The sequence below is a fragment of the Rhinoderma darwinii genome, chromosome 7, assembly GCF_050947455.1.
Source record: "Rhinoderma darwinii isolate aRhiDar2 chromosome 7, aRhiDar2.hap1, whole genome shotgun sequence".
In the NCBI taxonomy this organism is placed as follows: Eukaryota; Metazoa; Chordata; class Amphibia; order Anura; family Rhinodermatidae; genus Rhinoderma; species Rhinoderma darwinii.
In genome coordinates this window covers 6636674-6652693 of record NC_134693.1, presented here as the reverse complement: position 1 = coordinate 6652693, position 16020 = coordinate 6636674, and the positions used below count along the sequence as shown (strand labels likewise).

The 16020-nt window shown below is 43.6% G+C and overlaps 1 protein-coding gene across 1 annotated transcript in view; it reads left to right on the top strand.

The window, feature by feature from the left end:
• LOC142656994 (uncharacterized) overlaps positions 1 to 15403 on the top strand; it is a 35699-nt gene extending 20296 nt beyond the window's left edge. Inside the window, exons 7-10 of the mRNA XM_075832044.1 lie at positions 324 to 2531; positions 2648 to 2757; positions 14542 to 14600; positions 14751 to 15403. Coding sequence (XP_075688159.1) covers positions 324 to 2481 — 2158 coding nt within the window. The 3' untranslated portion in view covers positions 2482 to 2531; positions 2648 to 2757; positions 14542 to 14600; positions 14751 to 15403. The remainder of the gene's footprint in view (positions 1 to 323; positions 2532 to 2647; positions 2758 to 14541; positions 14601 to 14750) is intronic.
• Positions 15404 to 16020: the final 617 nt, after the last annotated feature.

Below are 16020 nucleotides of genomic sequence, written 5' to 3'. Positions count from 1 at the left end.
AAATTGTAAATGTTGTTTTTTTTACATTCATGTAGATCAAGGAATAAGTTCTCCGGCACCAAGTACAGAACAGACAACTACTCCATTAGCAACAACCACCAGTCCTGTAATAACAACCACGGGGCCAGAAACAACAACCACAGGGCCTATAATAACGACCACAGAGCCTGTAACAACAACCACAGGGCCTATAACAACCACAGGGCCTATAACAACCACAGGGCCTATAACAACAACCACAGAGCCTATAACAACAATCACAGGGCCTATAACAACAATCACAGGGCCTATAACAACCACAGAGCCTAAAACAACAACCACAGGGCCTATAACAACCACAGGGCCTATAACAACCACAGGGCCAGAAACAACCACAGGGCCTATAACAACAACCACAGGGCCAGAAACAACCACAGGGCCTATAACAACGACCACAGGGCCTATAACAATCACAGGGCCTATAACAACCACAGGGCCAGAAACAACCACAGGGCCTATAACAACAACCACAGGGCCAGAAACAACCACAGGGCCTATAACAACGACCACAGGGCCTATAACAACCACAGGGCCTACAACAACGACCACAGGGCCTATAACAACAATCACAGGGCCAGAAACAACCAAAGGGCCAGAAACAACCACAGAGCCTATAACAACTACAGGGCCAGAAACTACCACAGAGCCTATAACAACGACCACAGAGCCTATAACAACAACCACAGGGCCAGAAACAACCACAGGGCCTATAACAACAACCACAGGGCCTATAACAACAATCACAGGACCTATAATAACGACCACAGAGCCTATAATAACAACCACAGGGCCTATAACAACCACAGGGCCTATAACAACAACCACAGGACCTATAATAACGACCACAGGGCCTTTAACAACAACCACCGGGCCTATAACAACCACAGGTCCTATAACAACCACAGTGCCTATAACAACGACCACAGGGCCTATAACAACAACCACAGGGCCTATAAGAACAACCCCAGAGCCTATAACAACGACCACAGAGCCTATAACAACAACCACAGGGCCAGAAACAACCACAGGGCCTATAACAACAACCACAGGGCCTATAACAACAATCACAGGACCTATAATAATGACCACAGGGCCTTTAACAACAACCACAGGACCTATAACAACCACAGTGCCTATAACAACGACCATAGGGCCTATAACAACAACCACAGGGCCTATAAGAACAACCCCAGAGCCTATAACAACGACCACAGAGCCTATAACAACAACCACAGGGCCAGAAACAACCACAGGGCCGATAACAACAACCACAGGGCCTATAACAACAATCACAGGACCTATAATAATGACCACAGGGCCTTTAACAACAACCACAGGACCTATAACAACAACCACAGGGCCTATAACAACGACCACAGAGCCTATAACGACAACCACAGGGCCAGAAACAACCACAGTGCCTATAACAACGACCACAGGGCCTATAACAACAACAAAGCCTATAACAACAATCACAGGGCCTATAACAACAACAACAATGCCTATAACAACAACCACAGGGCCTATAACAACAACAAAGCCTATAACAACAATCACAGGGCCTATAACAACAACAAAGCCTATAACAACAATCACAGGGCCTATAACAACAACAAAGCCTATAACAACAACGACAAGGCCTATAACAACAACCACAGGGCCTATAGCAACAACAAAGCCTATAGCAACAACCACAGGGCCTATAACAACAACCACAGGGCCTATGACAACAACAAAGCCTATAACAACAACCACAGGGCCTATAACAACAACCACAGGGCCTATAACAACAACAAAGCCTATAATAACAATCACAGGGCCTATAACAACAACAAAGCCTATAACAACAATCACAGGGCCTATAACAACAACAAAGCCTATAACAACAATCACAGGGCCTATAACAACAACAAAGCCTATAACAACAACCACAAGGCCTATAACAACAACAACCACAGGGCCTATGACAACAACAAAGCCTATAACAACAATCACAGGGCCTATAACAACAACAACAAAGCCTATAGCAACAACCACAGGGCCTATAACAACAACCACAGGGCCTATGACAACAACAAAGCCTATAACAACAATCACAGGGCCTATAACAACAACAAAGCCTATAACAACAAACACAGGGCCTATAACAACAACAAAGCCTATAGCAACAACCACAGGGCCTATAACAACAACCACAGGGCCTATGACAACAACAAAGCCTATAACAACAATCACAGGGCCTATAACAACAACAAAGCCTTTAACAACAAACACAGGGCCTATAACAACAACAAAGCCTATAACAACAACCACAAGGCCTATAACAACAACCAAAAGGCCTATAACAACAACCACAAGGCCTATAACAACAACAAAGCCTATAACAACCACAAGGCCTATAACAACAACCACAAGGCCCATAACAAGAACAACGGTGACTGAAACTACAACGCGTAAAAGTGTAGTTCCAACTCAATCAAATCTGCCACAAGGTATGGAGACTGGTAACAGTACAAGACTGGTTTTTAGAAAGTTTTTGCTACGGCAGACGTATATTATATTATAGATGTTATATATTATAATTCTCCTCCATCTTGTGTTTCTGCAGTCATTACTGCTGGTGCTGCAACGGCTCCAGCCACCATCCCCGCCTTTGGCATTGCCTTGATTGTGTTGGTCATCGTGGTGATCCTTGTAATACCCGTGTGCTTTATTCTGGTATGTATATGGCTATTAATAGTAAGTAAGTATGGCTAGTGATGACCCCTGATTAGTGAGTGGAGCTGCACATATCCCTTATTTCATGGTTATTTTGTTCTCTCGTGAAGACAACCCCTGTCCATATACCCTATTAGGGAGAGGCGCTAACAAAGAGTGGTTGTAAATCTGGCGAACTCTGCCCGGCCATGCATTATGGACCCCCATTCATTTGAATTGGTGCCATGTATTACTACATTTGTTGCTTGGGATGAAGCTGGACCCATTGTAATAAAATAATCCCAGGGCTGGCTTCATTTAAATAAGAGGTTATCACAGTGAGACTATCCCTTTAAAAATGTTTTATGTGTATGGTAAGGTTTTGTGACATTTCCCACAGCTGATGGGCTTGTTACAGTGTATTTAGGGAAGCCACTGAGTGCTAAACCTAGCAGCAGCTGATGTTATGTAATGTAATCCCTAGTGATCGTTCTGCTATGTTACCACTACTGATCGTTCTGCTATGTTACCCCTACTAATCGTTCTGCTGTTACCACTACTGATCGTTCTGCTATGTTACCACTACTGATCGTTCTGCTATGTTACCACTACTGATCGTTCTGCTATGTTACCCCTACTAATCGTTCTGCTATGTTACCACTACTGATCGTTCTGCTGTTACCACTACTGATCGTTCTGCTATGTTACCACTACTAATCGTTCTGCTATGTTACCACTACTGATCGTTCTGCTATGTTACCACTACTGATCGTTCTGCTGTTACCACTACTGATCGTTCTGCTATGTTACCACTACTAATCGTTCTGCTATGTTACCACTACTGATCCTTCTGCTGTTACCCCTACTGATCATTCTGCTATGTTACCACTACTGATCGTTCTGCTATGTTACCCCTACTGATCGTTCTGCTATGTTACCTCTACTGATCATTCTGCTATGTTACCACTACTGATCGTTCTGCTATGTTACCCCTACTGATCCTTCTGCTATGTTACCACTACTGATCATTCTGCTATGTTACCCCTACTGATCGTTCTGCTATGTTATCACTACTGATCATTCTGCTATGTTACCTCTACTGATCATTCTGCTATGTTACCACTACTGATTGTTCTGCTATGTTACCACTACTGATCGTTCTGCTGTTACCTCTACTGATCGTTCTGCTATGTTACCACTACTGATCGTTCTGCTATTACCCCTACTGATCGTTCTGCTATGTTACCACTACTAATCGTTCTGCTATGTTACCCCTACTGATCCTTCTGCTGTTACCACTACTGATCGTTCTGCTATGTTACCACTACTGATCGTTCTGCTATGTTACCCCTACTGATCATTCTGCAATGTTACCACTACTGATCGTTCTGCTATGTTACCCCTATTGATTGTTCTGCTATGTTACCCCTAATGATCGTTCTGCTATGTTACCACTACTGATCGTTCTGCTATGTTACCACTACCGATCATTCTGCTCTGTTACCACTACCGATCATTCTGCTATGTTACCACTGCTGATCGTTCTGCTATGTTACCCCTACTGATCGTTCTGCTATGTTACCCCTACTGATCGTTCTGTTATGTTACCCCTACTGATCGTTCTGCTATGTTACCCCTACTGATCGTTCTGCTATGTTACCCCTACTGATCGTTCTGCTATGTTACCACTACTGATCGTTCTGCTATGTTACCACTACTGATCGTTCTGCTATGTTACCCCTACCGATCGTTCTGCTGTTACCACTACCGATCGTTCTGCTGTTACCACTACTGATCGTTCTGCTATGTTACCCCTACCGATCGTTCTGCTATGTTACCCCTACCGATCGTTTTGCTATGTTACCACTACCGATCGTTCTGCTATGTTACCACTACCGATCGTTCTGCTATGTTACCACTACTGATCGTTCTGCTATGTTACCACTACTGATCGTTCTGCTGTGTTACCACTACTGATCGTTCTACTATGTTACCACTACTGATCGTTCTACTATGTTACCCCTACTGATCGTTCTGCTACGTTACCCCTACTGATCGTTCTGCTACGTTACCACTACTGATCGTTCTGCTATGTTACCTCTACTGATCGTTCTGCTATGTTACCCCTACTGATCATTCTGCTATGTTACCACTACCGATCGTTCTGCTGTTACCACTACTGATCGTTCTGCTATGTTACCCCTACCGATCGTTCTGCTATGTTACCCTTACCGATCGTTTTGCTATGTTACCACTACCGATCGTTCTGCTATGTTACCACTACCGATCGTTCTGCTTTGTTACCCCTACTGATCGTTCTGCTATGTTACCACTACCAATCGTTCTGCTATGTTACCACTACCGATCGTTCTGCTGTTACCACTACTGATCGTTCTGCTATGTTACCCCTACCGATCGTTCTGCTATGTTACCCTTACCGATCGTTTTGCTATGTTACCACTACCGATCGTTCTGCTATGTTACCACTACCGATCGTTCTGCTATGTTACCACTACCGATCGTTCTGCTATGTTACCACTACCGATCGTTCTGCTATGTTACCACTACTGATCGTTCTGCTATGTTACCACTACTGATCGTTCTGCTGTGTTACCACTACTGATCGTTCTACTATGTTACCACTACTGATCGTTCTACTATGTTACCCCTACTGATCGTTCTGCTACGTTACCCCTACTGATCGTTCTGCTACGTTACCACTACTGATCGTTCTGCTATGTTACCTCTACTGATCGTTCTGCTATGTTACCCCTACTGATCATTCTGCTATGTTACCACTACCGATCGTTCTGCTGTTACCACTACTGATCGTTCTGCTATGTTACCCCTACCGATCGTTCTGCTATGTTACCCTTACCGATCGTTTTGCTATGTTACCACTACCGATCGTTCTGCTATGTTACCACTACCGATCGTTCTGCTTTGTTACCCCTACTGATCGTTCTGCTATGTTACCACTACCAATCGTTCTGCTATGTTACCACTACTGATCGTTCTACTATGTTACCACTATTGATCGTTCTGCTATGTTACCACTACTGATCGTTCTGCTATGTTACCACTACTGATCGTTCTGCTATGTTACCACTACTGATCGTTCTGCTATGTTACCCCTACTGATTGTTCTGTTATGTTACCACTACTGATCGTTCTGCTATGTTACCCCTACTGATCGTTATGCTATGTTACCACTACTGATCGTTCTGCTATGTTACCACTACTGATCGTTCTGCTATGTTACCCCTACTGATCATTATGCTATGTTACCCCTACTGATCATTATGCTATGTTACCTCTACTGATCGTTCTGCTATGTTACCACTACTGATCGTTCTGCTACGTTACCCTTACTGATCATTCTGCTATGTTACCACTACTGATCCTTCTGCTATGTTACCCCTACTGATCATTCTGCTATGTTACCACTACTGATCGTTCTGCTATGTTACCCCTACTGATCCTTCTGCTGTTACCACTACTGATCCTTCTGCTATGTTACCGCTACTGATCGTTCTGCTATGTTACCACTACCGATCATTCTGCTATGTTACCACTACTGATCGTTCTGCTATGTTACCCCTACTGATCGTTCTGCTGTTACCACTACTGATCGTTCTGCTATGTTACCCCTACTGATCGTTCTGCTATGTTACCCTTACTGATCATTCTGCTATGTTACCACTACTGATCCTTCTGCTATGTTACCCCTACTGATCATTCTGCTATGTTACCACTACCGATCGTTCTGCTATGTTACCACTACTGATCGTTCTGCTATGTTACCCCTACTGATCGTTCTGCTTTGTTACCACTACTGATCGTTCTGCTATGTTACCACTACTGATCGTTCTGCTATGTTACCACTACTGATCGTTCTGCTATGTTACCACTACTGATCGTTCTGCTATGTTACCACTACTGATCGTTCTGCTATGTTACCACTACTGATCGTTCTGCTATGTTACCCTTACTGATCCTTCTGCTGTTACCACTACTGATCCTTCTGCTATGTTACCACTACTGATCATTCTGCTATGTTACCCCTACTGATCGTTCTGCTATGTTACCACTACTGATCGTTCTGCTATGTTACCACTACTGATCGTTCTGCTATGTTACCCCTACTGATCGTTCTGCTATGTTACCCTTACTGATCATTCTGCTATGTTACCACTACTGATCCTTCTGCTATGTTACCCCTACTGATCATTCTGCTATGTTACCACTACCGATCGTTCTGTTATGTTACCACTACTGATCGTTCTGCTATGTTACCCCTACTGATCGTTCTGCTATGTTACCCCTACTGATCGTTCTGCTATGTTACCCCTACTGATCGTTCTGCTATGTTACCCCTACTGATCGTTCTGCTATGTTACCTCTACTGATCGTTCTGCTATGTTACCACTACTGATCCTTCTGCTATGTTACCACTACTGATCGTTCTTCTATGTTACCACTACTGATCGTTCTGCTATGTTACCTCTACTGATCGTTCTGCTATGTTACCACTACTGATCGTTCTGCTATGTTACCCCTACTGATCATTCTGCTATGTTACCTCTACTGATCGTTCTGCTATGTTACCACTACTGATTGTTCTGCTATGTTACCCCTACTGATAGTTCTTCTATGTTACCACTACTGATCGTTCTGCTATGTTACCACTACTGATCGTTCTCAGCATTGTGAGAAACTAGACATGGACCGCACAATCCACAGTATATACGTTGATCTGAGCCGCTAGGCATAATTTAGAAACATGAACATGAGGTTCTTTGTAAACATTTTGATCAAACTGTATAAGCCCACTTGCCACTTCACGGCGACCTCTTTAAAGTGGGTAACTATTCTAGCGGTTGCAGCACCACATGGCGGCTACCGCCACCGCAGCACCGCTCCTGCAGAGGGAGCAACCCAGGGGCCCAAAAGCACCCATGCCTTCAGACCGTGCCAAGCCTCCTTGGTTCTGGGCCACGTCCCCCCACAAGTGCAGCACTACAGCAACAGACACCACCATACAGCACCACAACATGTAAACAGATGGAATGCGCTCACCTTGCCATGCGCCCCCAGTGGTCGACTGAGAGCACAAGCAAGAGCAGGAACACTTATGAGACTACTGATCATTCTGCTATGTTACCACTACCAATCGTTCTGCTATGTTACCACTACTGATCGTTCTGCTATGTTACCACTACTGATCGTTCTGCTATGTTACCACTACTGATCGTTCTGCTATGTTACCAATACTGATCGTTCTGCTATGTTACCCCTACTGATCTTTCTGCTATGTTACCACTACCGATCATTCTGCTATGTTACCACTACTGATCCTTCTGCTATGTTACCCCTACTGATCGTTCTGCTATGTTACCACTACTGATCATTCTGCTATGTTACCACTACTGATCATTCTGCTATTACCTCTACTGATCGTTCTGCTGTTACCACTACTAAACGTTCTGCTGTTAACCCTACTGATCGTTTTGCTATGTTACCTCTACTGATCGTTCTGCTGTTAACCCTACTGATCGTTCTGCTATGTTACCTCTACTGATCGTTCTGCTATGTTACCCCTACTGATCGTTCTGCTATGTTACCATTACTGATCGTTCTGCTATGTTACCCCTAATGATCGCTCTGCTATGTTACCAATACTGATCGTTCTGCTATGTTACCACTACTGATCGTTCTGCTATGTTACCACTACTGATCGTTCTGCTGTTAACCCTACTGATCGTTCTGCTGTTAACCCTACTGATCGTTCTGCTATGTTACCCCTACTGATCGTTCTGCTATGTTACCATTACTGATCGTTCTGCTATGTTACCACTACTGATCGTTCTGCTATGTTACCAATACTGATCGTTCTGCTATGTTACCACTACTGATCGTTCTGCTATGTTACCACTACTGATCGTTCTGCTGTTAACCCTACTGATCGTTCTGCTGTTAACCCTACTGATCGTTCTGCTATGTTACCCCTACTGATCGTTCTGCTATGTTACCACTACTGATCGTTCTGCTGTGTTACCACTACTGATCGTTCTACTATGTTACCACTACTGATCGTTCTACTATGTTACCCCTACTGATCGTTCTGCTACGTTACCCCTACTGATCGTTCTGCTACGTTACCACTACTGATCGTTCTGCTATGTTACCCCTACTGATCGTTCTGCTGTTACCACTACTGATCGTTCTGCTATGTTACCCCTACTGATCATTCTGCTATGTTACCACTACCGATCGTTCTGCTGTTACCACTACTGATCGTTCTGCTATGTTACCCCTACCGATCGTTCTGCTATGTTACCCCTACCGATCGTTTTGCTATGTTACCACTACCGATCGTTCTGCTATGTTACCACTACCGATCGTTCTGCTTTGTTACCCCTACTGATCGTTCTGCTATGTTACCACTACCAATCGTTCTGCTATGTTACCACTACTGATCGTTCTACTATGTTACCACTACTGATCGTTCTGCTATGTTACCACTACTGATCGTTCTGCTATGTTACCACTACTGATCGTTCTGCTATGTTACCACTACTGATCGTTCTGCTATGTTACCACTACTGATCGTTCTGCTATGTTACCACTACTGATTGTTCTGTTATGTTACCACTACTGATCGTTCTGCTATGTTACCCCTACTGATCGTTATGCTATGTTACCACTACTGATCGTTCTGCTATGTTACCACTACTGATCGTTCTGCTATGTTACCCCTACTGATCATTATGCTATGTTACCTCTACTGATCGTTCTGCTATGTTACCACTACTGATCGTTCTGCTATGTTACCCTTACTGATCATTCTGCTATGTTACCACTACTGATCGTTCTGCTATGTTACCCTTACTGATCGTTCTGCTATGTTACCACTACTGATCCTTCTGCTATGTTACCCCTACTGATCATTCTGCTATGTTACCACTACCGATCGTTCTGCTATGTTACCACTACTGATCGTTCTGCTATGTTACCCCTACTGATCGTTCTGCTATGTTACCCCTACTGATCGTTCTGCTATGTTACCCCTACTGATCCTTCTGCTGTTACCACTACTGATCGTTCTGCTATGTTACCACTACTGATCGTTCTGCTATGTTACCACTACTGATCGTTCTGCTATGTTACCCCTACTGATCTTTCTGCTATGTTACCACTACCGATCATTCTGCTATGTTACCTCTACTGATCGTTCTGCTGTTAACCCTACTGATCGTTCTGCTATGTTACCTCTACTGATCGTTCTGCTATGTTACCCCTACTGATCGTTCTGCTATGTTACCATTACTGATCGTTCTGCTATGTTACCCCTAATGATCGCTCTGCTATGTTACCAATACTGATCGTTCTGCTATGTTACCACTACTGATCGTTCTGCTATGTTACCACTACTGATCGTTCTGCTGTTAACCCTACTGATCGTTCTGCTGTTAACCCTACTGATCGTTCTGCTATGTTACCCCTACTGATCGTTCTGCTATGTTACCATTACTGATCGTTCTGCTATGTTACCACTACTGATCGTTCTGCTATGTTACCAATACTGATCGTTCTGCTATGTTACCACTACTGATCGTTCTGCTATGTTACCACTACTGATCGTTCTGCTGTTAACCCTACTGATCGTTCTGCTGTTAACCCTACTGATCGTTCTGCTATGTTACCCCTACTGATCGTTCTGCTATGTTACCATTACTGATCGTTCTGCTATGTTACCAATACTGATCGTTCTGCTATGTTACCACTACTGATCGTTCTGCTGTTAACCCTACTGATCGTTCTGCTGTTAACCCTACTGATCGTTCTGCTATGTTACCCCTACTGATCGTTCTGCTATGTTACCATTACTGATCGTTCTGCTATGTTACCACTACTGATCGTTCTGCTATGTTACCATTACTGATCGTTCTGCTATGTTACCCCTACTGATCGTTCTGCTATGTTACCACTACTGATCGTTCTGCTATGTTACCACTACCAATCGTTTTGCTGTGTTATCACTACTGATCGTTCTGCTATGTTATCACTACTGATCGTTCTGCTATGTTATCACTACTGATCGTTCTGCTATGTTATCACTACTGATCGTTCTGCTATGTTACCACTACTGATCGTTCTGCTATGTTATCACTACTGATCGTTCTGCTATGTTACCACTACTGATCGTTCTGCTATGTTATCACTACTGATCGTTCTGCTATGTTACCCCTACTGATCGTTCTGCTATGTTACCTCTACTGATCGTTCTGCTATGTTATCATTACTGATCGTTCTGCTATGTTACCCCTAATGATCGTTCTGCTGTTACCACTACCGATCGTTCTGCTATGTTACCCCTACTGATCGTTCTGCTATGTTACCCCTACTGATCGTTCTGCTATGTTATCATTACTGATCGTTCTGCTATGTTACCCCTAATGATCGTTCTGCTGTTACCACTACTGATCCTTCTGCTATGTTACCCCTACTGATCATTCTGCTATGTTACCCCTACTGATCGTTCTGCTATGTTACCACTACCGATCGTTCTGCTATGTTACCACTACTGATCGTTTTGCTATGTTACCCCTACTGATCCTTCTGCTGTTTCCACTACTGATCCTTCTGCTATGTTACCATTACCGATCGTTCTGCTATGTTACCACTACTGATCGTTCTGCTATGTTACCCCTACTGATCGTTCTGCTATGTTACCTCTACTGATCGTTCTGCTATGTTACCCCTACTGATCGTTCTGCTATGTTACCACTACTGATCGTTCTGCTATGTTACCACTACTGATCGTTCTGCTATGTTACCCCTACTGATCGTTCTGCTATGTTACCACTACTGATCGTTCTGCTATGTTACCACTACTGATCGTTCTGCTATGTTACCACTATTGATCGTTCTGCTATGTTACCCCTACTGATCCTTCTGCTATGTTACCAATACTGATCGTTCTGCTATGTTACCACTACTGATCCTTCTGCTATGTTACCACTACTGATCGTTCTGCTGTTAACCCTACTGATCGTTCTGCTGTTACCACTACTGATCATTCTGCTATGTTACCACTACTGATCCTTCTGCTATGTTACCCCTACTGATCGTTCTGCTATGTTACCACTACTGATCGTTCTGCTATGTTACCACTACTGATCGTTCTGCTATGTTACCACTATTGATCGTTCTGCTATGTTACCCCTACTGATCCTTCTGCTATGTTACCAATACTGATCGTTCTGCTATGTTACCACTACTGATCCTTCTGCTATGTTACCACTACTGATCGTTCTGCTGTTAACCCTACTGATCGTTCTGCTATGTTACCCCTACTGATCGTTCTGCTATGTTACCACTACTGATCGTTTTGCTATGTTACCACTACTGATCGTTCTGCTATGTTATCACTACTGATCGTTCTGCTATGTTATCACTACTGATCGTTCTGCTATGTTACCACTACTGATCGTTCTGCTATGTTACCTCTACTGATCGTTCTGCTGTTACCACTACCGATCGTTCTGCTATGTTACCACTACCGATCGTTCTGCTATGTTACCACTACTGATCGTTCTGCTGTTACCCCTACTGATCGTTCTGCTATGTTACCACTACCGATCGTTCTGCTATGTTACCACTACTGATCGTTCTGCTGTTACCACTACTGATCGTTCTGCTATGTTACCACTACTGATCGTTCTGCTGTTACCCCTACTGATCGTTCTGCTATGTTACCTCTACTGATCGTTCTGCTATGTTACCACTACTGATCGTTCTGCTATGTTACCACTACTGATCGTTCTGCTATGTTACCACTACTGATCGTTCTGCTATGTTACCTCTACTGATCGTTCTGCTATGTTACCCCTACTGATCGTTCTGCTATGTTACCACTACTGATCGTTCTGCTATGTTACCCCTACTGATCATTCTGCTATGTTACCCCTACTGATCGTTCTGCTATGTTACCTCTACTGATCGTTCTGCTATGTTACCTCTACTGATCGTTCTGCTATGTTACCCCTACTGATCGTTCTGCTATGTTACCACTACTGATCGTTCTGCTATGTTACCCCTACTGATCGTTCTGCTATGTTACCACTACTGATCGTTCTGCTATGTTACCACTATTGATCGTTCTGCTATGTTACCTCTACTGATCGTTCTGCTATGTTACCACTACTGATCCTTCTGCTATGTTACCAATACTGATCGTTCTGCTATGTTACCTCTACTGATCGTTCTGCTATGTTACCACTACTGATCCTTCTGCTATGTTACCAATACTGATCGTTCTGCTATGTTACCACTACTGATCGTTCTGCTGTTAACCCTACTGATCGTTCTGCTGTTAACCCTACTGATCGTTCTGCTGTTACCTCTACTGATCGTTCTGCTATGTTACCCCTACTGATCGTTCTGCTATGTTACCACTATTGATCGTTCTGCTATGTTACCACTACTGATCGTTCTGCTATGTTACCACTACCAATCGTTTTGCTATGTTACCACTACTGATCGTTCTGCTATGTTATCACTACTGATCGTTCTGCTATGTTACCACTACTGATCGTTCTGCTATGTTACCACTACTGATCGTTCTGCTATGTTACCACTACTGATCGTTCTGCTGTTACCCCTACTGATCGTTCTGCTATGTTACCTCTACTGATCGTTCTGCTGTTACCACTACCGATCGTTCTGCTATGTTATCACTACTGATCGTTCTGCTATGTTACCCCTACTGATCGTTCTGCTATGTTACCCCTACTGATCGTTCTGCTGTTAACCCTATTGATCGTTCTGCTATGTTACCTCTACTGATCGTTCTGCTATGTTACCCCTACTGATCGTTCTGCTATGTTACCCCTACTGATCGTTCTGCTTTTAACCCTATTGATCGTTCTGCTATGTTACCTCTACTGATCGTTCTGCTTTTAACACTATTGATCGTTCTGCTATGTTACCACTACTGATCGTTCTGCTATGTTATCCCTACTGATCGTTCTGCTTTTAACACTATTGATCGTTCTGCTATGTTACCACTACTGATCGTTCTGCTGTTACCACTACTGATCGTTCTGCTATGTTATCCCTACTGATCGTTCTGCTTTTAACACTATTGATCGTTCTGCTATGTTACCACTACTGATCGTTCTGCTATGTTACCTCTACTGATCGTTCTGCTATGTTACCCCTACTGATCGTTCTGCTATGTTAGGTTTGGAAGTAGGAGCATGACCACAACTATAGAGTAGTCAGGTCTCACTCTTAGGGCTCATGCAGACGTGGCGGAATTGCTGTTGAGTTGCGCTGTGGACAGTCGGCAGTGGAATTCTGCAGCAGCCGTTTTTTACATTTGTTTCTATACATTTTTAGGAAAGTTAATTCAGACGTTGCTGAAAATAACTGTGCGGAGATCAGGCTGCGGTGCAGATTTTTCCCTCCGCAGCAGCTCATGACGTTGCGGAGTAGAAGCGGAATTTCACTGCGGATTTCAGCCTTTGCAATGCAAAAACTGAAATCTGTGACAAGTCCGCTGTGTTTTCTGCAACGTCTGAATTACCTTTTAAATATGCAAATGTTGCTGCAGATTCGTTGCGTAATTGCCCCAAATCTGCACTAACTATTGCAGCGGAAAAATTCTGCCATGTCTGAACGTGCCCTTAGTAAATGCGGACTGTACAGGGTTCGGGATGTTTGTAGATGTCACTTTAGGCTTGTTTTTGGGATTCCTCTTATTCCATTGTGTGATACGTCTCGTTCTCTCATCCCCAGACTGCCAGAAGCTTTGGTTTGTCCAATAACCTGTCAAATAGCGTGCTCCCGGCCTAACGGTAAGACAAAATGCTGCACCCTGTTGGCTTCTGCTCGTACGTCCTGTGCCTCCATGAAGTCGGATTATTGGGCGCTTATACACAGACCTCCACACGAGGGCAGGAATACAGTCCGGGATTATTCTTATTAACTCATTTTCTCTTGTACAGAGACATTGGTGAACGCTTCACTCAGCAACGATAAACCCCAAAAAACACGGGATGATGAAGGAACGGGGCCAAAGAACTACTACTAATACTGTGATCTAAATCCTAATCTGAAAACTTGCTAAGAAGCAAATAACTGCATAGAGCAACAATCTCCAATCTGTCTCTCCAGCTCTCATCACGTCAGGCATACTGGGAGTTGTAGTTCTGCAATCTGATAGTACGTCCCTCCTTCATAATCCTTTTCCTCCTTCTCGCTGGCTGTCAATCATTTGTATCACTTCCTGTACCGGTGACCACCGTGCGCACACATGGAATAGACAAGTCGCTGTGGTCACTGGTAGTTGGATGGAAGGACGGTCAGATATAATATAATGCAGGACTGTGAATGGATATAGCCTTTACCAAGGGACGGACAAAGGTCACGTATGTTGTCTACATAGAACACGCCATATAACACACAGGACATTGCTTCCAGTCGTCTGTATGCAGCACATGATGAATAATCCGCAGCGCACTGGACGGCTCCTCATTTATAAATTTCATATGTTTGTATTTATTAAATGATTTCTCTTTTTTAGAATATAAATTAAGCATCTGAATATTTGCACAAATTTTTGATAAATTATTGGTGGCCTTATAAATGTGTCACCGAATGATTGTATACAATAAAATGTACAGTAAACCCTGATAATCGCCATCAAGTGTCAGATTATCGGATATTCCGAACCATGTGATTAATATACATATATACACTTACACGCACACATACATACATACACGTATACATATACAGTATGTACTTACCTGAGTCAGGTAACGCTGAGCCTATACAGAGGACGTTGGTGAAGTCCGTAGTAGCATCAGCACATCCGATCCTTAACACGATGGTGAAGTCCCAGGTGCACGCGGCAGCGCCCTAGTGTCAGCGTTTTACATGTTACAGCGTCATTTGTGTAGATGGTACAGAGTGAGTGGCAAAGCTATAGGGGGTGATGAAGTCGAATCCAGGCCCTGGTGTTTGATGGGCACCGAATGAACTTCTGCCACATGAGAAGACTTCAATATTATAAGTAATGCATAGTAGGTGGCCGGTGGGTGTCCTGCCTTGCTATCCAGTTCAGTACAAATTCTGCCTTAAGTTAAAGTGTAACTAAACTTTCAGAAAACTTCTGATGTCATAGTGAAATGTCAGAAGTTTTGATCGGTGGCGGTCAGAGAACTGAGACCCCCACCGATCGCTAAAACGAAGCGGCGGAAGCGCTGACCTGCT